The following is a 25,512-nucleotide window of genomic DNA, read 5'->3' as shown; positions in this document are numbered from 1 at the left end:
ATTTTATCTAAAAATGTTACATATTTGTATGAATGAAAGAGAAAGAAGTTTAAATTAGTAGTCATCTTCCCACTGCTTACACACTTCCCTTTAGTTTGATACAACATAGGTACCACGACCAGCTTAGAAAAATTAAATTTCTTAGTGCCATACCAGATTTACTTAATCCCAATATCTTGGGATGGATCCAGGAATCTACATGATTAACAAACATCACCAGGTGGTGGTTCCTTAGTTACACTAAACTTGTAAAACCACTCCTATAGATACAGAGTCAGAATTAAACTTTTCCTTGTTCAACAAAAGCCATTATTGCTTCATTAAAGAAAGGCATTTAATGAAGGCATTTTTCTCATCAGCTTTATGAGTCTTAACATTTGCCACAAACTCTGGATTCTGAACATTTTTTCATATAAAGAACAGTCTCAAAAGACTAAGTTCTGTGATTGGAGAGCCAGTGAATAGAGAGTTTTATATAGCACTTAATCCACTGAATACAATAAACAACCAAATAAAAAAAATGAAGTTCAACAATCTAAAATAATTTCAGAAGATTAGATTTCTCAACAGCAATACTATAAGATGGAATAAAAGCAAAGATTCAATATCTGATGGAAATGATTTCCAATCCAAAATTATATGCCTAAACAAATTATCAGCTAAATGTGAGAAACATTTTCAGATACGCAAGGATTAAAAATTGTTACATTTTAGAAGACAAATCAAAAGGCAAAACAATTATTAACTCCAAAGGAGACAAAAGGTTATACAAGAAAGAGTATGTGAGGACTAATTGCATGTTCCTAAAACACAAAGATTGGTTATTAAGTTAAATAAAAGCTGTGATAATATTGAAAACACAAGCCAAAGAAAACAGGGAAGAGAGAGAAAGCAAAGAGGAATTTCTAACATTAAAAAATAGTAGTAGGCGGGGCATAGTGGCTCATGCCTGTAATCCTAGCACTCTGGGAGGCTGAGGAGTTTGAGACCAGCCTGAGCAAGAGTGAGACCCCCCGTCTCTACTAAAAATAGAAAGAAATTAGCTGGACAACTAAGAATATATATATTATATATATAATATAATAAAAATTAGCCAGGCATGTAATCCCAGCTACTCGGGATAGGATAGCTTGAGCCCAGGAGCCTGAGGTTGCTGTGAGCTAGGCTGACGCCATGGCATTCTAGCCCAGGCAACAGAGTGAGACTGTCTCAAAAAAATACAAAAATAATTAAAAAAAAAATAGTAGCAAAATAAGAATGGTATAAATGCAGAAGCCACTGTCAGAGGGGTTTGAAATGATACAGAGTAGTAACAGAGCATATGACTGCCTTGGATATTATTAGACAACAATATACATATAGTTGATGTTTAAAAACCATTAGATTTAAAATGAAAGGGGATCCCAATGTACATAAATTTGTATGAATACTACACCAAGGGAGCAAGGGTTATTTATGATGACTCTACAACAGGTCTTCTCAATCCTGGCAAAACTGACATTTTAGGCCAGATTATTCTTTGCTACCTAGGCTGGCCTAGGCACTGTAAGATGTTTAGCAGCACCCCTGGTCTCTACCCACTGGATGACAGTAGCACCCCCTCATACAGTTGCTATAATGAAAACTGTCCAGACATTGTCAAATTAATGAACTACAGTTTTCTTAACTATATCTTGGTAACAAACATTTAAGATTGCCTATATAAGGCCCACTGCAGTGGCTCATGCCCATAACCCCAGCATTGTGGGAGGCCAGGCAGGAGGATCACTTGAAGTCAGGAGTTTGAGGTTGCAGTGAGCTGTGATGACATGGCTGCACTCTACCCAGGATGATGGAGGGAGACTCTGTCTCAAAAAAAAAAAAAAAAAATTGCCTATATAAGTGAAAGAGTATGATTTTATGAGTCTTTAGTTTATAAAAAGGAGGAGGACAAAGAAGAAATATGGAAATCTTTAAACACTTCTATTCAAAGATTTTTCTGTTGTTAATACTGCTTTAACGGATGTTAAATAAAAATTAAAAGGAGGCAAACACACAAAACACCTGGAACATCTGTTTGAGTAGATAGAGAAATGAAAAGCCAAGAAGAGATATTTGGGCTTAATGTGATAGATTAATGGATTTTGTGAAGAAAAATGATTGACAGGGGGGTGGGGGGAGGGGATGGAGGTATGACTACATGGTGAGTGCCAGGCGCACTGTCTGAAGAATGGACACGCTTGAGGCTCTGACTCAGGGGGATGGACGGGACATGGACAATGTATGTAACCTGAGCTTCTGTACCCCCATGAAGAGCTGAAATAAAAAAAAAAAAAGAAAAAGAAAAATGATTGACAAGCAGTGTTTTGGGAAGCTCATTCTGCCTCTGACATATGGAAAGCACTGCAGAGACCATGATTCTGAAGATTTAATAACAAGTATGAAAGAAACTGTCAAAGAGGAATAAAGGGTGGAAAAGTCCTTCATTTGATGCCACTTTTCCCTTTGATAAGAGTAAGTGGAATATTCTAAGAAGGCAGTAGATATTGGGAATATCATCCTCTCCAGGACAAGATTACAAATCATTTGGCCACCAGGAAAATCTCACAGACATTCCACAACATGTAGAACACCAGTACTTAGAACAATACACAGATAATACTTTGCACCTTACCCAGTGGTCTTCAGCATTACGATTTTGGTTGGAGAAAAATGCTTCAACCCATAAGGTGGTTTAAATAGTCAATTCAAATGTAAGATTATAACATATAAACGCAATATTCAAAAAAAGCATACTAAACACGTAGACTATAAAATGGTAAGCTGTGATATGATTTTTCTCTACTATGTTTTCCCTCCAGTCCTCCTCCTACTAGCAAGCCTAAGAGCCTAAGCACACTAAGTAATTACCTTCCTCATGTTAAGTTCATTTATTAAATAGCACTACTTATAGTCATCAATAGTACACTTTTGGCTAATTCAAATTTTGTTTATAGATTACCAAGGAAAACGCAAATATCCAACATCTTCAAATAAAAATACTGGCTGGGCACAGTGGCTCACACATGTAATCCTAGCACTTTGGGAGGCCAAGGCAGGAAGATGGCTTGAGGCCAGGAGTTCGAGACCAGCCTGGGCAATAGTAAGACCCCGTCTCTACAAAAAATTAAAGAAATTAGCCAGGCATAGTGGCATACACCTGTAGTCCCAGTTACTTGGGAGGCTGAGGCAGGAGGATCGCTTGAGCCCAAAGTTTGAGGCTGTAGTGAGCTATGATTGAGCCACTGCTCTCTAGCATGGGTGACAGAGTGAGACCCTGTTTCCAAAAAATAAATAAATAAAAAATAAAAATACTTCACACTTAATGGGTGCAGTGCGCACCATCTGGGGGATGGACATGCTTGAAGCTCTGACTCAGGCGGGGCAAAGGCAATATATGTAACCAAACATTTGTACCCCCGTAATATGCCAGAATAAAAAAATAAAAATAATCAGAAAATAAAAATAGTGGCATAATAAAATGTGCAAAAGGAAATTTTTTTACGATTCCATATAAGCTTTTAAAACATTAACAAACTGAAGAGAGACGATAATCCACAATGGAGTGCTATTTTATTACTTATATACTTAAAAAGTTAGCATTACTATTTATTTTTCAGTAAATATATTTGTAAAAAAAGCTTCCTCTGAAAATAACAAAAAAAGTCTCAACAGATACATCATAAATTAAATTTATAAATCACAAATCCTTTCAGTAGAACCTCCCTGCTTTGACCAATAGAGAAGTATGAAGAAATACAAAATCAGAAAACTCAATTAGGATATTTTAAACTATTTTATATGGTATAATTTTGCAGATACACTCACAATCACACATGTCAACCTATATATAAGTTTATTCTTTTCAGTATTGTTTTTAACAGCAAAAAAACTAAAATGAACCAAATATCCATTAGTTAGGATTAAATAAATTAGAAATATAAAACAGCCATAAAAAAGAATGAGGCAGATCTTTATGATCTAATATGGAATTATCACCAAGATACTTTATTTAAACAGCACAACATAACAATATCATAATTCACAATTTACTTACAGACACATAAATATATATACTTCATTGGTTCTATATGCATGCAACGTTTCTGGAAGTGTATGTAAAAGTCTAGAAACACTGAAGAGCTGGGGAACCAAGCAAGAATGAAACATTTAATTGTACATCCCGTTTTTGAACAATGATTTCTGAACTGTGCAAATATATTACATATCCCCTAGCACAATCCCCCCAAAAAGTATTTATATCTTTCAAAGGAGGGGGTCTGATCAGTTGTCAGTGATTCTGACAATAAAAAGGACTACTGTATCATCCACTGCTTTTAGATCCCAGGTTACACGAAGAATTTAACCAAACTGCATTAAACCATCTAAAGTTTGAGTATCTGTCCCCTCCAAATCTCATGTTGAAGTTTGATCCCCAATGTTGGAGGTAGGGCCTACTGGGAAGTGAGGGGGGTGCCCCCCCAGATCCCTCATGAGTGGCGTGGTGCCCTCCAAGCAGCAATGAGTGAATGAGTGAGTTCTCCACTCTAGTAGTTCATGCAAGAGTTGGTTAAGAGAGCCTGGCACCCCAACCCCCACTCCCCTACCTTCCCCATCCCCCCATCCCTCTCTGGCCATGTGACATGCCTGTTCCCCCTTCCCCTTCGCCTTCCACCATGACTGAAAGTTTCCTAAGGCTCTCAGCAGAAGTATGTGACAGTGCCATGTTTCTCCTACAGCCTGCACAACCATGAGTCAAATAAATCTCTTTTCTTTATAAAGTACCCAGCCTCAGGTAATTTTTATATCAACATAAAAATGGACTACCATACCATCCCTAACCATAGGAATACAAAGATTCACTGTGGCAATCTATTCCCATCTACCAACAATTGCTTTGCTGATTATGTGGAACATTTTTTGTTAAAAGAAAAAAATCTGCTTACAGATAAGTATCTTCTGTTTATTTATTAGTTTCTTAGATACAAGACAACCTAAAAAAATTCTTTCAAAAATTAATTGCTTTAAATAAAATATAAACCAAAAATCTTTTCAAATTACAGCCTATAAAATGGATGGAAATGTTTTGTCAATTTTGAATAACTTATCAGAGTCATAATGTATTTCCAAACAGTCTGACAGCTACATTTCATAAAGAAACATGGAGAGATAAATCCTAATATCATACACTATTTTTATTCAGTGATCTAATTGAAAGAAACTTCCCAGCATCCCAATGGGAGGGAAGGTATAGAATGATTATTTTTAGGGTCTGAATGGAATAATAATGAATTAAAATACAGACAAACCCCATGTGTTTTTCTCTTCTTTCCTGAGATGACTTTAAAATGATAACAAGAAAATTAAAAACCAAAGAACCTAAAACCACCACAAAGAGAAATCCAGGGGAACCATCAGCAAAATGAAGATTTTCAGAAAATTTTGGAAGACAGAAGACAGACAGGAGAGCCTAAGAAGAGAAACCAAAGTCTAGGATGAGTAGCGTATTTAACAGGGAAATAATAAAGGTATTTCCACTTTCAACTAATAAAACTAGGCAAACAATTAAGAAACAAAGCCCAAGATATGTATAAAGGGAGCTGATACAAGGGAGGGTGGAACGGACCTCTCTAGCACAGTCCTGAAGAATCTCCAGTCTTAGGAGAGAAGGGCCTAGAAAAGCCAGCTCCACAACTGCCTCCAAAGTCTGCCCACATAAATAAAGCTCTGGTCAGCCTTGCTAATCCCTTGGTTTTGAATAAGAATGGATAGCTATGGATCATCTAATACTTGAAGACAGACTACGGCACAAAAGTTAAATACAAAAAAAATTAAAAACTGAACTGGAAGAAAGAGGTGATTTAGGCAACATGGCATCACTTAAACCAAGAAAAGTTCACTAGAAATTATGGCTGTAGCCACTCTTCTAAATAGTGATGGTGATGGCATCTGCATTTTGGGATCCTAACCTAACAATTGTTTAAAAGGAAAAGAATGTGGGCCAGGCATAGTACTCATGCCTATAATCTTAGCTAGCACTTTGGGATACCAAGGTGGGAGGATCACCTTGGAGTTTGGAGGCCAGGAGTTTGAGATGAGCCTGGATAACATGGCAAGACCCCATCTCTACAAAAAATAAAAAAAAATTAACCAGGCACAGTGGTGCACACCTTGCAGTACCAGCTATTCAGAAAGCTGAGGCAGGAGGATCACTTGAGCCCAGGAGTTCAAGGCTACAGTGAGACATGACAGGGCCACTGTACACCAACCTGGATGACAGTGCAAGATCCTGGACCCCATCTTAAAAAAAAAAAAAAAAAAGCCCACAGTCAAGGTTATGCAATGAGTTAGAGCCCTCAACAGTGATGCTCTAACCTGGGCCAAGTCCACTTGCATGGATGGTAATGGGTCCCTCTACTACCACTCACTACTCGCAGCAATATAAACTTGGAGAACAAATAATCAAGTCCAAAGCCCTTACTGCAGGACAAACTGAGGCCAATAATCAGCAAGTATTAATACTAAGGAAATGTTTTTAAGACACACTAAAGCATAACTGCAAAGGCTGTGGCCCAGATCCCAAGGTTGACAAGCAGAAAAGAATTAGCTCTTTTTAAATATGACTACTTGCACCAGCAACTGGGAAGAGGTATTAAACATTACAAGTACCAATGCTATAATTAGCAGCTTTTAAAAAACCAGGCTTTGTGTGCTTGAGATTTGAAAAAACTGATGTTGGACTACATAAAGACATATACATACACTTAGGCAACAATCACCCATTCAAGTAAGTATTTCCTAGTTCCTACTATACATCTAGCATTGTAGCATTATATTTTAGTGTAATAGTTCAATTTATATCCTTAAATAGGTTAACCTAGTTCTGCCCATTTGACTTGAAAGTCTAAATAGAAGAATTAGGTCAAAAATAGAAAAAGCAAGGAGTCTGCCAATTCAACAAGTTACTGAGGAGCTTCCTTTCTGTCTCTGGTGCTTTTTAAACTTGCAGTTAAGTATTCTCCATAATACTGTGTATCTGCAACTAGGCTGTCTGGGTTTAATTTCTAAATATACCACTTAGGACCTGAGACTTTAAACAAGTTACTCAACCATTTTGTGCTTCAGTCTCACCTGTAAAACAGGGATAATAATAGTACCTCCTTTATAAATACATGTAAAGCAATGATAGTGCCAATCATAAAGAGTTCAATAAACTTTAGAATTTTTAAAAGCCAAATTCAATACAATACACATGAGCTACATATAAGCCTGGACAATAGATAATACCGACTACAGTAGCTCTAGCATTGTAAAGTAGAGAATGGAAGGACGGGTTCAGAAATGAAATAAGGGAAAATATCTAAATAACCAGCACATTAACCTTCTCCAACTGTGAGTAGCTGTGTTACGCTTCTCAAATTTACAAATTTTCACAGTCTACTTATGGATGAATGCAGAATGAAGAGATATTTGTGAACTAGATGATATAAATATAAAGAGTTATTGAATATTAGCAGTGTGTAAGAAAATCTATTAGTGAAGGTATTAGTCATACATAGACTGAATACAGTAAAATGCATACATATAACAGGTCTAGCAGCTGGTATAACAATGAATTTTATAGTGCTGTATAATATTTGTAGGATATAATTTATTATTAAATGACCTATGTCATTGTACATGAATGAAACATGTTGCCTCTCTCCTTCCACCAAAAAAATGTCCCAAAGGGATTCTCGCTGCTCCAGCCCTGCCTGTCTCACAAATAAGAGGTGAATCACAGTCCCAGGTCCCGTCCACTCCTCTCTCTCCCTCTCTTCCATTAGAATCAGAAGGAGCAAAGAGTTGTGTCCCTGCCACTCTGGGGAGCTTACAGCATCCAGCAAGGATTATAGTTCACAGACTACAAAGGACTTGAAGAATGCCTCAGTCAGGTTTTCTCCTATGCTCCAGATAGTACCAAGGAAATTCTGGGCACTTGATAATGTCCCTGAGAGTAAAAAGTCAGTATTCACCAAATTACCCCTCTTTGCTGCCAAAGAACAATGGGGCTTCAATAATTTTCTCCTTTTAAAGCAGAAATACATAGGGCACGACTTCAACATTAGCAAAATGTCAAGACCACGCCAATGTGCACTTGTTCTACATCAGCATGTGGGCTAGTTAGCACAGCTCCATGCCTTGGCCAGAGACTTCTCCTAACCCCATTCAGCTGTTTAAAACTGAGAGCCACAGATGAGAAAATGGGGCTCTCCACTACTCCCTTTCAACCTGGGAAAAAAACAAAACAAAAAGCCCCAAATGTCTATGTCTCTTCATCATAATTTAAAGGAATTACGACCTGGTAAATTCCTTGGTTTATAAACTGGGGCCCTTGTATTATTTATCAAGCATTTAGTAAGCTCCCTAACCTAGAATATACACAGGAAGTGCATTCAACAGTAACTGAATGATCATGGATACTACGTAATTCCTATGTTCAACACAGGAATGACTTGATAATTGTATTTTAATATACTCTCTCAATCCTTATGGAAGATAAAAAATATACCACTAGTTTTTCCATTCCAGGCAATCTGTTAAAGGAAACCAACATTACTTATAAACAGATTCCGAGCTATCAGAAGGGCAAATTAAAAATATACTTGCATGTTTTGGATACATTTTTAAAACCATTTGTCAGATTCTTGTTCTGGCAAGATTCTTATGATTAGCCACATAACTTGTTGAGCTTAAAACGAATCTTTATATTCTACACCTTCTTCCAATAACATAATAAATGCATCTGGCTCTTTAGCATTTATTAGTTATACACAACTTTAAGAAAATCTCAAAAATGTTTTTATATATTCTCTTTGAGCAAAAATTATTACCCTAATTCTCTATTTTTCTTTCTTGAAATAGCCCTGTTGGTGGGTAAAAAGACTGTTTTCCACATTATGTGGCCTGATTATTTTTTCTAGAAAAAGACTTAAGCCACACAGAATATACTAACTCTACCATAGTGCCCCCTATAAAAACCTAAATAAAGCAATAATATAATGTTAACTATTGAAAGGGAAGATGATCAAGTTATTTCTGGAAAGATCTGGAGAAAAACTAATTTTATCATCTTTGTCATACACTTCCTGCCATAGAAGATCTCTGGGTCCATTTCCGGGGGGGGGGGGGGGGGGGGGTGGGTGAACCACCTGTAATCCTAGCACTCTGGGAGGCCGAGGCGGGTGGATTGCTCGAGGTCAGGAGTTCGAGACCAGCCTGAGCAACAGTGAGACCCCATCTCTACTAAAATAGAAAGAAATTATCTAGCCAACTAAAAATATATATAGAAAAAATTAGCCGGGCATTCTGGCGCATGTCTGTAGTCCCAGCTACTCGGGAGGCTGAGGCAGTAGGATCACTTAAGCCCAGGAGTTTGAGGTTGCTGTGAGCTAGGCTGACGCCACGGCACTCACTCTACCTGGGCAACAGAGTGAGACTCTGTCTCAAAAAAAAAAAAAAAAAAAAAAAGGTAGGCACAAAGGTACCTGGAGTTGGGGGGCAGAGGGGGTCTGTGTGTATATGTACGTGTCTGAATGCAGAAAGGCAGACTTAGATTCACTCCCAACACTGGTGGCTAAAGAGGAGGGAGCAATTACTGAAATTGTTGATATATTTTATTTCTGTATATAAACAGTTTTTATGGCTATTATGACCAGCAAAGAGCTGGATAAAGCAAATAGAGATTATAAACAAAAATTGAAGGAATTTCTTCAACCTGAGGGGACTGAAACACTGCTTTCCCTCACACACACACCATCCTGGTCATGTGCTTTTTCCCTGCAAACATCCCATGCTCACCTGTTACCTCTACCTAACCTGTGCCCCACACTGCCTTGAAGGCTAAGTAAATGTCAACTCCTTCTGAAGCTTTCCTGACCAAGGTCTTTGAGCTCTAACATTCTGTTATACCTCTAAGATGCACCTGTTACAGACTGCACTGAAAAATAGCTCAACTGTATTTATGCTTAAGTTTTATCACTACCAGTAGATCATAAAAGACCATCACTATTTCTCCAGATTCCCCAAAACTACAAACTAGGGCCTAGGATTTTTCACTTTTGTATCCTATCAATATACCGCTCTGATGACAATAAGAATAATAAAGTAGGTAAAGGTTTTGTCCAAGAGACCCTTAAATAAATATATAGCCATATATCCTACAAGGTCAAGAACCACCTGTGCCATATAGAACCAACCAATAGAACCATATTTTAGGTTCTAACCTTTCAATTCTAATTAAGGACTATATAATTTTCTCAGACTCTGAAGAAAACCAGCATTTCCCAAAATGATGTCTTCTGGACTCTACTCTGTAGGATGCTAATAGATATTCAAATAAATTGGGAAGTTAGGATTAAAACAAAGTTAAAATGGTTATTTTATGGCAGAACTTTTGCAGAGCTTTAATATGCTAATATACACTATAAATTTCCAAGATAAAATTCCATTATGAAGCCTTTAATAAACTAATCTGGGCAAGATCCAGAGAAGAGTTTGGAAAATGCTTCAAAAAAACCTCTTTTTTTATTTTTTGGTCACACTATTACTGACTTTAGATTAACTTCTAAAAAGTTCTTACCTGATATGTGTTGCAGGCAGAGATTCATACTGTCGAGACAAAAAGAGTTCCCTGTGTTTCAACTGATGTTTCTGTTTATCAGTCAAGTCTGGCTCAACAGTTGTTTCAGACTCTTCCTCAATTTCTTCTACGAAAATAAAATTCAAAGAATTCATTATTGCAAACCACATTATTTACTGGTATTAAGTTAGATCAAATCAATATTTCATTATTTTCTTCAAACTAATCAACTTTAAATTTACATATTTAATTGGTCAAATTAATTACAACGATAAAATTATTGGGGCCTCAAAAGAAGAAGAAACACTCCAACTTAAAATGGTAGATAACAGAAAAATTAGCCAGGCATTGTGGCGTGTGCCTGTAGTTCCAGCTACTTAGGAGGCTGAAGCAGGAGGATTGCCCAGGAGTTTGAGGTTGCAGTGAGTTATGATGATGCCACTGTACTCTAGCCTGGGTGACAGAGCAAGATCCTGTCTCAGCTTTAAAAAAAATTAAGTTTAAAAACAAAAAATGGTACATTTATCACAAAAATATGTACAAATATACATCAGTTAAAAATTAATTTTAAAAATGGCAGATGGAATATATGCACTATCTCTTCTTCCTCCAATAAAACCACACCAAGATGGCAATTAAAGTGTATTAACTGGCCAGGTGCAAAGGCTCGTGCCTGTAACCCCTGCATTTTAGGAGGCCCAGGAGGGAGGATTGCTTGAGGCCAGGAGTTCAAGACCAGCTTAAACAACATAGTAAGCCCCCTATCTTTATAAAAAATTTAAAAATTAGCCAGGTGTGGTGGCAAGCACCTGTAGTCCCAGCTACTCTGGGGGTTGAGACAGGAGGATCACCTGAGCCCAGGAATTTGAGGTTGCAACGAGATATAATTGGGCCACTGCATCCCAGCCTGGGTGACAGAACCAGACCCTGTCTCAAAAAAAAAAAAAAGGCTGGGAGCGGTGGCTCATGCCTGTAATCCTAACACCCTAGGAGGCCAAGGCAGGAGGATCACTCAAGGTCAAGAGTTCGAGACCAGCCAGAGCAAGAGCGAAACACCCTCCCCCACCCATCTCTACTAAAAATAGAGAGAAATTAGCCAAACAACTAAAAATAGAAAAAATTAGTCGGGCATGGTGGCGCATGCCTGTAGTCGCAGCTACTTGGGAGGCTGAGGCAGAAGGACTGCTTAAGCCCAGGAGTTTGAGGTTGCTGTGAGCTAGGCTAACGCCATGGCACTCTAGCCCAGGCAACAGAGCGAGACTCTGTCTCCAAAAAATAAATAAATAACTGTATTAACATTTCAATGACAATAAAATTGAAGCAACAAAGAAATAATTTCAACCTTCCCCACCAAAAAAATTTAGAAGGTGGAAAGTAAATGTTAAAAAAAAAAAAAGGTTAAACATTTAGTAGAGAGAAGGAACAGGTAACCCATGCATATAGATAGGGAAACCATTAAGAAGTCAGGAGCAAAACCTCTACTAACTTAGCCCTTGAAGATACCAAGTACTGCAAAAAAAAACAAAAAAGAGGAGTGAGGTGAAGAACTTAAAAAGGGTTAAAAGCCTATATATACACAGAAGAATAACTGAATCCCAGAATACTATATTGAAAAAGGGAATAATCAGAAAACAAAAAACAAGATATTTTCAAATTTGATAACACAAATAAAAAGCTAATAGCAGGAATGGAAGGTAATGGTAAGGAAATGTCCCAGAAATTACAACACAAAGTCAAAGAGGAAGAATAGTTGAAGACCAAGAGATAAAAAAAATTAAAGAACAATCCATGAAGTCCAACATCCCAATAATAAAAATTATAGAATAAGACAATAAAGAAAACAGATTTCTTTCACTTTTTTCGGGAGGAAAGCTGAGGAGCATAGCCTTATCAAAGAAATGATTCAAGAAAATTTCCCCTCACTGAATGAGACTTGAAAGGACAGCCTTCCCTCCCTCTGGGGAGTAAAATAAACTTTTCTTTCTTTAAAACTATTCTAGGCCGGTGCGGTGGCTCACGCCTGTAATCCTAGCACTCTGGGAGGCTGAGGTGGGTGGATCATTTGATCTCAGGAGTTCAAGACCAACCTGAGCAAGAGCGAGACCCCATCTCTACTAAAAATAGAAAGAAATTATATGGACAGCTAAAAATATATATAGAAAAAAAATTAGCCGGGCATGGTGGTGCATGCTTGTAGTCCCAGCTACTTGGGAGGCTGAGGCAGGAGGATTGCTTGAGCCCAGGTGTTTGAGGTTGCTATGAGCTAGGCTGATGCCACGGCACTCTAGCCCGGGCAACAGAGTGTGACTCTGTCTCTAAATAAATAAATAAATACTATTCTAATATTTGTGTCAAGAATTCTTTCTCATTGCACACTACAAGTTCCCACCCTAACAAGACTAGTCTCCAGAATTCCCCCAACATACTTAAAAGTGATAACATGAGAAGATTACAAAAGTTTATTTACATAAAGGTACCTCCAACTCAACCTTGATACTTGGGAGGAAGAGGAGTTTACAGAAATAAAAAATAAGTCACATGCAAAGAAACTAGAATCAGAATGGAATCTATTTATGAATAGCAGCACTGTATGTAAAGATGGTAAGAACAAAAATTATATTCAACCTAAAATTGTATAGTACTGAGAACAGAGAAAGAACATCCTTTCATTCATTCAAGCAATATTTATTAGGCACCAAATCAGGCATTATTAAAGGTGCTGGGGATAGAAATGAACAAAATAGTTACTAAGAAAAAGCAATTCAAAGTGTCTATCTTTGGGAAGCAGAGCTGGAAGGAAGGGATGGAAAAGTCAGGAAACAAAGTTGTATGCAAGTTTCTTTTCTCTTTTTTTGAGACAGGGTCTCACTCTGTCACTCAGGCCAGACCAGAGTACAGTGGTATGATCATAACTCACTGTAAACTTGAACTCCTGGGCTCAAGTGATCCTCCCACTTTGGCCTTCCAAAGTGCTGGGATTATAGGTTTGGGCCACTGCACCCAGCCACAATTTTTATACATTCTTATTTCAGGACCTATGATCACAGAAGGGATTTTATCAAATATAATCCCCTCATTGTAGCAGTTCTTTCTGAATTCTATGTGGGTAATGAATGGGCTGTGTCAGATCTTTTCTACTTTCAAATTTTTAAAACTAAATTGAAAATGAACCTTAAAAAGTCATTTAGAAAAAGACTCACTTAGTTCAAAGAAAGAATAAAGCAATTTAAAATTCTTTGAATGTTCTTTTTAATGAACTACTCAAAGAGAAATACAGCACTAAAGGAGCCATTTACTTGCAGGTCTAATAACATTTCACCAGTGGAGATCAATAAAGTTATAGCTGTATTGCCACTATTAGCACTAGAAAATATCACCTACAAAATTATACCCTTTACCTAATTAGGATTTGACAAATTGTTATTCTGTAAGACACATCTAACTGAATTATAATGCATACCCTGCAGAGCTAAAACAGCAACAAGCTCTACAAGTAATAGTAACAACAGTAAACCTTACTTTCTTATACAACCCTTTGGTTCAGAATCAATGAAGTCCAACCTAACTGAAGATACAACTCACAATAGCACCTGTCATTATCAAGATCACTAACAAAATCCCATTTTTTTAAATTTGCTAGTTAAATTTCATTTACATATTCCTATACATTTGCACTGGCTTCTAAGCAGGAATGAATGAGTTCTATGCAACTGATATCCTAAAAACATTAAACAGTGGAAAAAATTAGCACTTAGATAATGAAAAAATTTTTAAAGACCAAATATAACTATCATCATTGAAAACCACATACATCATAATACCTCTATAATTTTTTTTAAGAGTTGGGGTCTTGGCCAGGCATGGTGGCTCACACCTATAATCCTAGCACTCTGGGAGGCCGAGGCGGGCGGATTGTTTCAGCTCAGGAGTTCGAGACCAGCCTGAGCAAGAGCGAGATCCCGTCTCTACTAAAAATAGAAAGAAATTATATGGACAGCTAAAAATATATATAGAAAAAATTAGCCAGGCATGGTGGCGCATGCCTGGAGTCCCAGCTACTAAGGAGGCTGAGGCAGGAGGATTGCTTGAGCCCAGGAGTTTGAGGTTGCTGTGAGCTACGCTGATGCCACGGCACTCTAGCCCGGGCAACAGAGTGAGACTCTATCTCAAAAAAAAAAAAAAAGAGAGTTGGGGTCTTGCTATGTTGCCCAGGCTAACTTCAAAATCCTGGGTTCAAATGATCCTCCCACCTCAGCCTCCTGAGTAGCTGGGACTACAGGCACGTGCCACCACATTAGGCTTCTAGAATTTTTATAAACCATTTTACCAAGCTTGATAAACACCAAATTTGCTGTCTTCTGAAAGTTATTAAAGTAGAAGTTGAGTGCTACATAGTAATAGAAGATATCAAACATCAAATTATTTTCTGAATATTCTTTACAGTTGGAAAAGTTACAGTGCACATAGTTTAACAATAAGGCACTGGGGTCAGGAAGGGGAGAAAGAATACAGAGAGAAACTGTACAAAGGCATTGTTTGAAGTTTTAAAGAGAGAGATATCACTATACTTGTATCTTCTGTTTTAGTTTTATGTGACATATAATGCATGATTCAGCAAGTCTCCTACATGTTTCAAAATTGTAGACTGCAGGATGAAAAAGCAACCAAGGCCACAAAAGCTCAGCAAAGCTATTTACACATGCAAACTGAGAAGAGACAGAATAAGGCTAGCACTAACAATGTCCAGGAAGCAGGGTTAGAGAAGAAATCCAACTAGCTGAGCAGTCTGGAGTGTACAAACATCTAGCTACAGGATCTGGGAGATTAGTCTCTGCAGTAGGTCACAATGAGGGACTCAGTCAAAGTTTTAGAGCATGTGATATACACAAGGTCACAGTAGGCGACTGATGAATTAAGGTACCTCAACAACAAGGAGGAGCTATTACTCATTCTAGGTACTTAAACTGAACCTGAGTATTTTTCATAGCAAATCAGAATGACAGCTCCTACATGTCAGTTTGGGGAAGGGAAGCAGTTGGGAGGAGGGGAATCTTCCACAGATTATTCTCAAGCATCCTTAGGTCTCTATTTTAATGAAATACCACTCTCAGTGATCAGATGTTGGCTGATACAGACCATACAGAAAAGCAGGTGGTAAAAAAATGTGTCTATAGATACATTTAATAAGTATCCAAATGTTTGAAGGCATATTATCATGCTGAAAATAGTTCAGTATTGGTGTAACTCAAGTCTGCCTGGTAAGAAAGAAAAAAAGTCCTCAAAAAAAGGGAAAAGCAGCTTAAATAAAACTAGAATTTTTATGACAATTGTGATTTCAGGGAACTATATGAATGAAGAGAAAGAAACATCAGGGAACTATATGAATGAAGAGAAAGAAACAATCTGCCAGTTTAAAGGCAATCAATACACAAAAATCAATTATAATCTCTATCACTAGCAAAGAACAATCTAAAACTGAAAATAAAAAAAAATTCCATTTGTAACAATTAACTCAATATGGATCAAAAAGCTAAATAAGAGGTAAAACTATGGGCCGGGCACGGTGGCTCACGCCTGTAATCCTAGCCCTCTGGGAGGCCGAGGCAGGTGGATCGCTCGAGGTCAGGAGTTTGAGACCAGCCTGAGTGAGACCCCATCTCTGCTAAAAATAGAAATAAATTATCTGGACAACTAAAAATATATATAGAGAGAAAAAATTAGCCGGGCATGGTGGCACATGCCTTTAGTCCCAGCTACTCGGGAGGCTGAGGCAGTAGGATCGCTTAAGCCCAGGAGTTTGAGGTTGCTGTGAGCTAGGCTGACGCCACAGCACTCACTCTAGCCTGGGCAACAAAGTGAGACTCTGTCTCAAAAAAAAAAAAAAAAAGAGGTAAAACTATAAATATTTTCAAATCATGTAACTCGTAAGGGTCTAATATCCAGAATATACAAAGAATTCTTACAACTCAACCATAAAAAGACAAACCAGTTAAATAATGGGCAAAGGACTTGAATAGACATGTCTCCAAAAAGATACACAAATGGCCAATAAGCACATAAAAAGATGTTCAACATCATTAGTCACTAGGGAAATGCAAATCAAAACCATGAGAATATTTCATTCTTACTAGAATGGCTATATTCACACTAATTTCAAAATAATCAAAATAAGTTCATATAAACGGGATCAAAAGTCATTCTATTTATATGAAATATCCAGAAATTCACAGAAACAAAAACTAGATTAGTAGTTGCCAGGTGGAAGGGGAAATGGGGAGTGATTGTTAATGGATATAGGGTTTTTTTTGTAGATAACAAAATGTTCTGGAATTAAATAATGATAATGGTTGCACAGATATGTGAATATATTAAAAACCACTGAATTGTACATCTTTTTAAAGGAGTGAATTATGTGGCATGTGAAATATATATTAATTTTTTAAAAAAGCTAAACCCACAAAAAAAGGTGCAAAAATGAAAGGCAAAAGGTCAGCAAAAAATGGATAAATTTTAGTATAGTCATGTAATGGAGCACTATTCAACAGCTAAAAGTGAATGAGTTAATCCCCATACCAACACAGATAGATCTCAAAATCCTGATACTGAGCAAAAAAGCAATTTTTAGAAAAACACATGTACAATATCATTTATTTTTTTAAGATACAAAAACAGTGACACACACTGCTTCAGCTAGAACAGGAAAACATGAGTGAAAAGAACCCCATCAAGTTGGGTTTTTTTAGACAGCAACTCACCTATGGTAAAACTAGGAGGGGAATGGAGTTGGGGGGGTGGTGTGTATACAGCACCATGAGAATCTAAAGCAAATACGTCAACATACTAAGAGACGATAAAGCTGGGTAGTAGACACTACATTTTTCTCACTTTTCTACTTCCTAAAAGTATTTCAAAATATTTTCCAAACTAAAAAAAAAATGAATAGGATCCAATTTCTTGTCTGCCTATAACTAAACTCTAATCCATATTAAACTGTTGTTTTCCTTATTGGGGACAACCACCAAAGTCAATAATCATTTCTTTACCTACATCTTCCTACTCTCCATCTCTTCCTATCATCTTGCCAAAATATAAATTTCAACCGGAACTCTGTATAACATTAGTCAATTTCTGAAACTACACAAATAAATGTTGGTTTTGAAGGTTAGGGGAAAAAAAAAAGGAGGAGCCAGTGACTCAGGAGGCTGAGGCAGGAAGATCATTTGAGTGAGCACAGGAGTTCGAGAACAGCCTGAGCAACACACTGTCTCTACAAAAAACAGAAAAATTAGCCAAGTGTGGTAGCACACACCTGTAGTCCCAGCTACTCAGGTGGCTGAGGCAGGAGGATTGCTTCAGCCTGTGAGTTTGAGGCTACAGTGAGCTATGATCATGCCACTGCACTGTAGCCCAGGCAACAGAGCAAGACCCTGTCTCAAAAAAAAAAGAGGGAGGGAGGGAGGGAGGGAAGGAAGGAAGGAAGGAAGGAAGGAAAGGAAAGGAAAGAAAGAAGCAAACTAGAAAAATGCAGCCTACAAAAAACCACAATACATTACATTAGCCCAGAGAGCAAAAAAGTCATCACAAGTCATACAGACTCTGGAAAAACCTGCAATATACTCATGAAAGAATCTGCTGTAAAACAGCTAAATGACACCTTAGTATTATTACAAAAATTGTTTTGATCTCACAGACCTCTTCAAAGGATTTAAGGAACTATTGGCCTATGCAAAAGAAATCTTAACTGAAAATCTAACACAAACAGAAAAACAAAAACTGGCTGAAGCAAGGGTTTTTTACTTTATTGGCTTTAAGAAACAGTCACAGAAATTTTATTTTCACATTGTGAAATACAATGACTCATAAGTTGTTCTATGGCAAGTTAGGATCCCATCAGAAATATAAGCTATTTCTGCTTTACATTTATTCAAAAAAACAGTGCATCTGGCAAAAGCTGCCCAATCTTATAATAAATTCAGAGTCCATCTGGAATTTTATACAACCTTAACATACCACCATGTGAATTTCCATTTGCTATCAATTTTAAAACTTAAGAAACAAATAAAAAAATTATAAGTAACCAAAAGCACCAACACCGCACCGTCCTCTCCAATTCAATAACAACACAGCAGCCGGCATCTTCCTAAAACACAATTTACATGTCTCCCCTGCTTTGACAAAAAGGCCTCAATGGCTTCCAGTCACCCACCATTCAGATAAAAACTAAACGTTCCTGGTTTATAAATCTCCTAACGAACTGTCCTGCCATGTGTTTCATCAGAACCTATGTCCTCCTCTCCACTCCATCCCCAGCCAAAAAAAGGAAATCTATTGATGTGCCTACTAATGTGTTTTGGGGCTATTTACGAGGATGACATAAAAGTCACCCTGATAGTGATCACAGTTCATCCTGGTTTCAAGACAAGAATATACACTTTCAAGTGTAATAAGTACTGCAAAATTACATGGGGTGCTCCAGAAGTATGACGGAGGCCACTCGCACAGCTTGATGGGTAAGCCAGCAGAGGTGTGTCTGAAAAAACACGGTTTACGCCAGCTGATGCTAGAAAGGAAAGGGGGAATGGAGTGGGGCAGGAGGTATAGTTCTGTACTTCACTCTCAATTTTACTGTGCACTTGAAACTGCTCTAAAACAATAAAGTCCTGAATAAAAAAATTTTAAAAAGAGCAACTGATCCATAGCAACAGCAAAGATGAATGCCATAGACATGGGTGCTGACTGAAAAAAAAAAAAAAATTCAGGCAAGAAAAAGCATAAATGCTGTAAGTATTCCATTTAGATGAGGTTAAAGACCAGGCAAAACAAATACAGGGAAGGAGACAAGAGAATAGTGATTGCCTGGGGAGAAAGAGGGTGGTGAGGAGCAGAAGGAGCACAAGGAAAACTACACAGGTATTAGAAAGTTTCTCTATCTTGATCTGAGTGGTAGTAATATAAATAAATGTGTAAATCTGAGAAAAGTTATTGACCTGCATGCTTTAGCCACCCCACTGTGTTTTTATACTTTGATATAAAATTTTTAAAACAGAACCAGGATTTCTCCTTCAGAAAAACAAAGTAACAAGGACTAGATATACTCTCCTATCTGAAACAACCAAAAATATATAAATAAATAAGTAATTAATTAATTAAAAAGCAGAGAAAATACATGAAGCATCGTTTTCTCAACATTGGACCACTAGACCACTGGACATCAGGCAATGAAGAACAGTGATCCCTGAAAGATGGAAAACAAATGAGGTGAGCCCTCATACTAGTCCTGCCTACCATCTTGAGAAAACTTCCAGATAACAATGCAGGGAGGGGAAACTGAGGCAGAGCCTAGACGATTCCTTGAGTTCAGGAAACAAAGGTGAGAAAACAGTGAAATGAAAGCAACTAGAGGTCAGAAGACCAAGTACCAGAGAAGAAAGAGTTGAACATAGGGGAAACCTGGAAATCGGCAGGTCCTTCTCACACACAGGATGATGCATGCACAACTGGTGCATGCATGTGAAACCACCAGAGGCCAGAGAAAGTATCATTGGAAAGAATATGAGGAAGCAGTAGCCAGTGCTCACACAGGACTGTGAACAATATTTGTTCTCAAACAGCCGCAATGGAAAAACTCACAGTTCATGGTGTACTGGGTAGAATACACAGAAAAGTCTTGCCTCAGTAATAGGGAATAATTAAGCCCTAGACAAAGCGCTGTTCCATAGTCACTTAACAAATCATAAATGCAACAACCATAGATCCATCTGTTTCCAAGTAACATAACTGCATCCCAGAACAAAGTTCAAATTGATTTATAAGAATACAAAAATATCCGGGATGCAAAAATAAAATAAAATTTACAATGTTTGCTATACACCTATTAGAATGCCTAAAATTAAAAAGACTGATCATACTAAGTTTTGGCAGATATGTGAAGAAATCTGAACTCTCCTAGACTGCTGATGGGAATGTAAAATGGTATAATCATTCTGGCAAACAGTTTGGAATTTTCTTCAAAATGTTGACAATAGCCCTAGTCCACTCAAGCCCAAGAGAGAAGAAATATATGTCCATATAAAGATTATATGTGAAATGTTCATAACAAATTTATTCATAATAGCCTAAACCTAGAAATAACTGAAATGTTCACCAACAGATGAATGGGTAAAAAAATTAGTATATCCATGCAAAGAAATGCTACTCAGTAATAAAAAAGAATAAACCATTGAGATTATCCTACTTAGCAAAGAAAAGGGATGAATCATTGAGTTATACATTTAATGAGCCATTGAGATGTATACTGTGTTCATGGATTGAAAGACTCAATATTGGGGTTTTTATTGTTTGTTTCATTTCACTTATTTATTTATTTATTTATTTATTTATTTATTTATTTATTTATTTATTTATTTATTTATTTATTTTTGAGGCAGAGTTTCACTCTGTTGCCTGGGCTAGAGTGCTGTGGCGTCAGCCTAGCTCACAGCAACCTCAAACTCCTGGGCTCAAGCGATCTTTCTGCCTCAGCCTCCTGAGTAGCTGGGACTACAGGCATGCGCCACCATGCCTGGCTAATTTTTTCTATATATTTTTAGTTGTCCAGATAATTCCTTTCTATTTTTAGTAGAGACAGGGTCTTGCTCTTGCTCAGGGTGGTCTCGAACTCCTGAGCTCAAACGATCCGCCCGTGTCAGCCTCCCAGAGTGCTAGGATTATAGGCGTGAGCCTCCGCGCCCGACCTCATATTTTATTTTACTTTATTTATTTTTATTTATTTATTTTTTTTAAGAGACAGGCTGGAGTGCATGACTACTCAGAGACACAATCCCACTACTGATCAGCAAGAGAGTTTTGACCTGCTCTGTTTCTGACCTGGGGAGTTTCATCCCTCCTTAGGCAACTAAGTGGCCCTTCGATTCCAGGAGGTCACAATATTGATGCCAAACTTAATGCAGACACCTGACTGTGGCATAATACACTACAGCCCAGAAGTCCTGTGCTCAAGTGATCCTCCTGCCTCAGCCCCCTGAGTAACTGGGAATACAGATATATGCCACCGTGCTCAGCTAAAGACTCAATATTGTTAAGATGTCAATTCTCCCTGAATAGATCAATGGATTATACAAAATCTCAATTCAAATACCAGCAGGCTTTTCTTTAAATAGAAAATGGGCCGGGCCCAGTGGTTCACGCTTGTAATCCTAGCACTTTGGGAGGCCAAGGTGGGAAACTGACTTGAGACCAGAAGTTCAAGACCAGCCTGAGCAAGAGAGAAAAATTAGCTAGGTGTGGTAGCACATGTGCCTATAGTCCTAGCCACCTGGGAGGCTGAGGCAGGAGGATTGCTCCAGCCTAGCAGTTTGACCCTGCAGTGAGCTGTGATTATGCCACTGCACTCTAGCCTGGGAGACAAGCTAGACTCTGTCTCAACGAGGAGAAAAAAAAAACAGAAAATGACAAGCTGTTGTAAAACTCATATGAAAATGCAAAGGAACTACAATAACCAGAACAACTGTGAAAAGGAGAATCAAGTTGGAGGACTGGCCAGGAGTAAACAACTATAAACCAGCACTTTGGCAGGACAAGGAAGAAGGATCACTTAAGAGCAGGAGTCGGCCGGGCGCGGTGGCTCACGCTTGTAATCCTAGCCCTCTGGGAGGCCGAGGCGGGAGGATCGCTCGAGGTCAGGAGTTTGAGACCAGCCTGAGTGAGACCCCATCTCTACTAAAAATAGAAATAAATTATCTGGACAACTAAAAGTATATATAGAAAAAATTAGCCGGGCATGGTGGCGCATGCCTGTAGTCCCAGCTACTCGGGAGGCTGAGGCAGTAGGATTGCCTAAGCCTAGGAGTTTGAGGTTGCCGTGAGCTAGGCTGACGCCACGGCACTCACTCTAGCCTGGGCAACAAAGTGAGACTCTGTCTCAAAAAAAAAAAAAAGCAGGGGTCCAAGACCAGCATGGGCAACATAGCCAGACCTTGTCTCTACAAAACATAAAAAAATTAGCCAGGCATAGTGGCACATGCCTGTAGTGCCAGCTATTCAGGAGGCTGAGGCAGGAGGATTGCCTGACCCCAAGAATTTGAGGTTACAGTGAGATATGATCAGGCCACTGCACTGTAGCCTGAGTGACAAAGCTAGACCCTGTCTCTAAAAAAAAAATTAAAATAAATTAATAATTTTTTAAAAGTTGGAGCACTACATTACTTGATTTTAAGAAGTATCAGAAAGCTACAATAATCAAAAGCATGCCACTGGCAAAAAGACAAATGGATCAATAGAACAGAATAGAAAATCCAGTATAAACCCACACAAATATGACCAACTGATTTGACAGAGGCACAAAAGCAAAGCAAGGAGAAAGGACAGCCTTTCAACAAATGTGGTTAGAACAACTGTATATACATATACCAGACCAAAAAAAGAGAAAGAGCTAGGATCTGTAACTCACAGGGATTTAAAAAATAAATTTTAAAAATAAACTAAAAACAGATAACTTAAATGTTAAATCTAAAACTATAAAACCAAAAACCAAAAGAAAATACAGGAGAAGCCTAAATCATAGCAAAGTAAGAAAGTAAAATTGACAGAGACTTTTAGGACGTTTCTTTGGGAACATGTATTTAAAAATCTTTAAAACACTCAGGCATGGTGGCTCACACCTGTAATCTTAGCACTCTGAGAAGCTGAGGCGGGAGGATCACCTGAGGTCAGGAGTTTGAGGTTGCTGTGAGCTAGGCTGACGCCACGGGACTCTAGCCCAGGCAACAAAGCAAGACTCTGTCTCAAAAACAAAAAAACAAACAAAAAAAAAAAAAAAAAACTTTAAAACCTATCCAGACTCTCTGATCCATTCATTCCACCAAAAGAAACAAATATATGAGACAGTATTTACTAAGATATTCACTGAAGCATTTTTCTACCTATTTTTCAGATATTCAAACTACTAAATAATCTAAAATAACTGTACAATGGTACAGTCTATTTAAAGTTGTGAATTATGTGATATACAAATTATCAATGTTAGAACCAAGGGCCATACCATACTACAGGACATAACCTTTTTCAAAGCTTTAACCAGCTTGAAAATTAAAAGTCAGAAAAATCATTGTTTACTATGGACTGAATGCAAACAAGACTCGATCACAGGGTACAGGATGACAACTACATTTCCTTCGGCCATTTGCTAGAGCACATTTCCTTCTGAGAGCCTTTCACTGACAAGCTTCATCATTTCTAAAAATTTCTTACAATCCTGTCATCGTTTCCTATTTATAGTCACTTATATGAAAAGATTTACAGTCATAAGCAAGTTTTTAAAAAGTCTTTTCAAATAAGTAAAAATATGGAAAACATTTCCCCAAATGTATAGAGTAGTAACTAATCTAAAAACCACCTAAACAAAAAGAAGAAATGAATTTGCTGCTTAAACTACAAAACGCAACAAAGCAATCAACCATATTAGACCTTAATTTCAAAAACAATTGTACAAAAAAAGAACATAAAATTTTTATTTTGTTACCTCTAGGGATCTCTTTCCAACACCTTAACCCTGAACAATTTTTCTACCAAGTTGAAACTGACTACTGTCAGGAACTACAGTTTCACCCACATGAATTACCACTACGCTTAGACATAGTGGTAATTTGGCCAGCCAGCTGTTTTTATGACCTTACAACATATAGACTCACAAATCCCTACAATATGAAACTACTCCTGCAGGTTTAAAGACTGGTAGAAGAATTACAAACATGGATACATGCAACACTGAGTGAAGACAAAAATTTGTGAATAGAAAGTGGCATGAGATGTACTGAGAGGCTATGAGGCAGTGACCTTCATGAGAATCTAAGCTGTTGCCAGCAGCAAGCAAAGTTGAAAAGTGGGGCCATTACACAGACATGTCCATTCTCCACGTTCCTAGGTGTCAAGAAAGGGGTTGGAGTTGTCAGCTAATGAATTCTAATACCATGGATTGAGGTTGCAAGTGACCATCTCCAACTTCCTGGCTGTGAGAGGCAACTGAAAAAGCATGCCACTAGCAAAGCTCTAGAGAAGGCTTCAGAGGTACCAGCTTCCCATGTGGGTCAGTTCCCTGTGTTATTATGAGAGACCTCCAGCCTAGGGTCTTTTCCTTCAATCTTTTCATCATTTTGTAAGCACCAAATTCCCAGTAATACATCAAATCCACATTGGTTTCTGTTTCTTTCACTGACTCTACCTGGTTAATAAAAAAAAAAAAAAAAAAGATACCATTTTCTGCATGTTTTATAATTTGCCATTATTCATTCAATTATTCATTTAATTCTTACAACCATCCTCATGACAGGAAGGGTAATAAGGTAGAGAGCATGAACAAGCCCCTTGTAAAGATGAAGAAACCAAGGCTCACCAAGGCAAATTAATCTGTCCAACAATGTCAAAGTATACAAACATAAAATGGTGTGCTGGCCGGGCGCGGTGGCTCACGCCTGTAATCCTAGCTCTGGGAGGCCGAGGCGGGTGGATCGCTCGAGGTCAGGAGTTCGAGACCAGCCTGAGCAAGAGTGAGACCCCGTCTCTACTAAAAATAGAAAGAAATTATCTGGCCAACTAAAAATATATATACAAAAAAATTAGCCGGGCATGGTGGCTCATGCCTGTAGTCCCAGCTACTCGGGAGGCTGAGGCAGTAGGATCACTTAAGCCCAGGAGTCTGAGGTTGCTGTGAGCTAGGCTGATGCCACGGCACTCACTCTAGCCCGGGCAACAAAGTGAGACTCTGTCTCAAAAAAAAAAAATAAATAAAATGGTGTGTAGTAACATTTATCTCCTTCAAAACAAATTTTAAAGAGATAATCAAAACATACAAAAGCAGCAATCAGGCCAGGGGCAGT

At 37.9% G+C, this 25,512-nt stretch overlaps 1 protein-coding gene across 5 annotated transcripts in view; it reads right to left on the bottom strand.

Moving 5' to 3' along the window:
* Nucleotides 1–25,512, bottom strand: part of MTA3 (metastasis associated 1 family member 3) — a 224,326-nt gene that overhangs the window by 117,345 nt on the left and 81,469 nt on the right. For all 5 annotated transcript variants that reach the window (XM_045549481.1, XM_045549482.1, XM_045549484.1 and 2 more), the window contains one exon: nucleotides 10,640–10,766. In XM_045549481.1, the coding sequence (XP_045405437.1) occupies nucleotides 10,640–10,766 (127 nt within the window). The remainder of the gene's footprint in view (nucleotides 1–10,639; nucleotides 10,767–25,512) is intronic.

The sequence above is a fragment of the Lemur catta genome, chromosome 4 (genome assembly GCF_020740605.2).
Source record: "Lemur catta isolate mLemCat1 chromosome 4, mLemCat1.pri, whole genome shotgun sequence".
Classification (NCBI taxonomy): domain Eukaryota; kingdom Metazoa; phylum Chordata; class Mammalia; order Primates; family Lemuridae; genus Lemur; species Lemur catta.
Note: the sequence above shows the minus strand (reverse complement) of the source record. Positions and strands in the feature narration are given on the sequence as shown.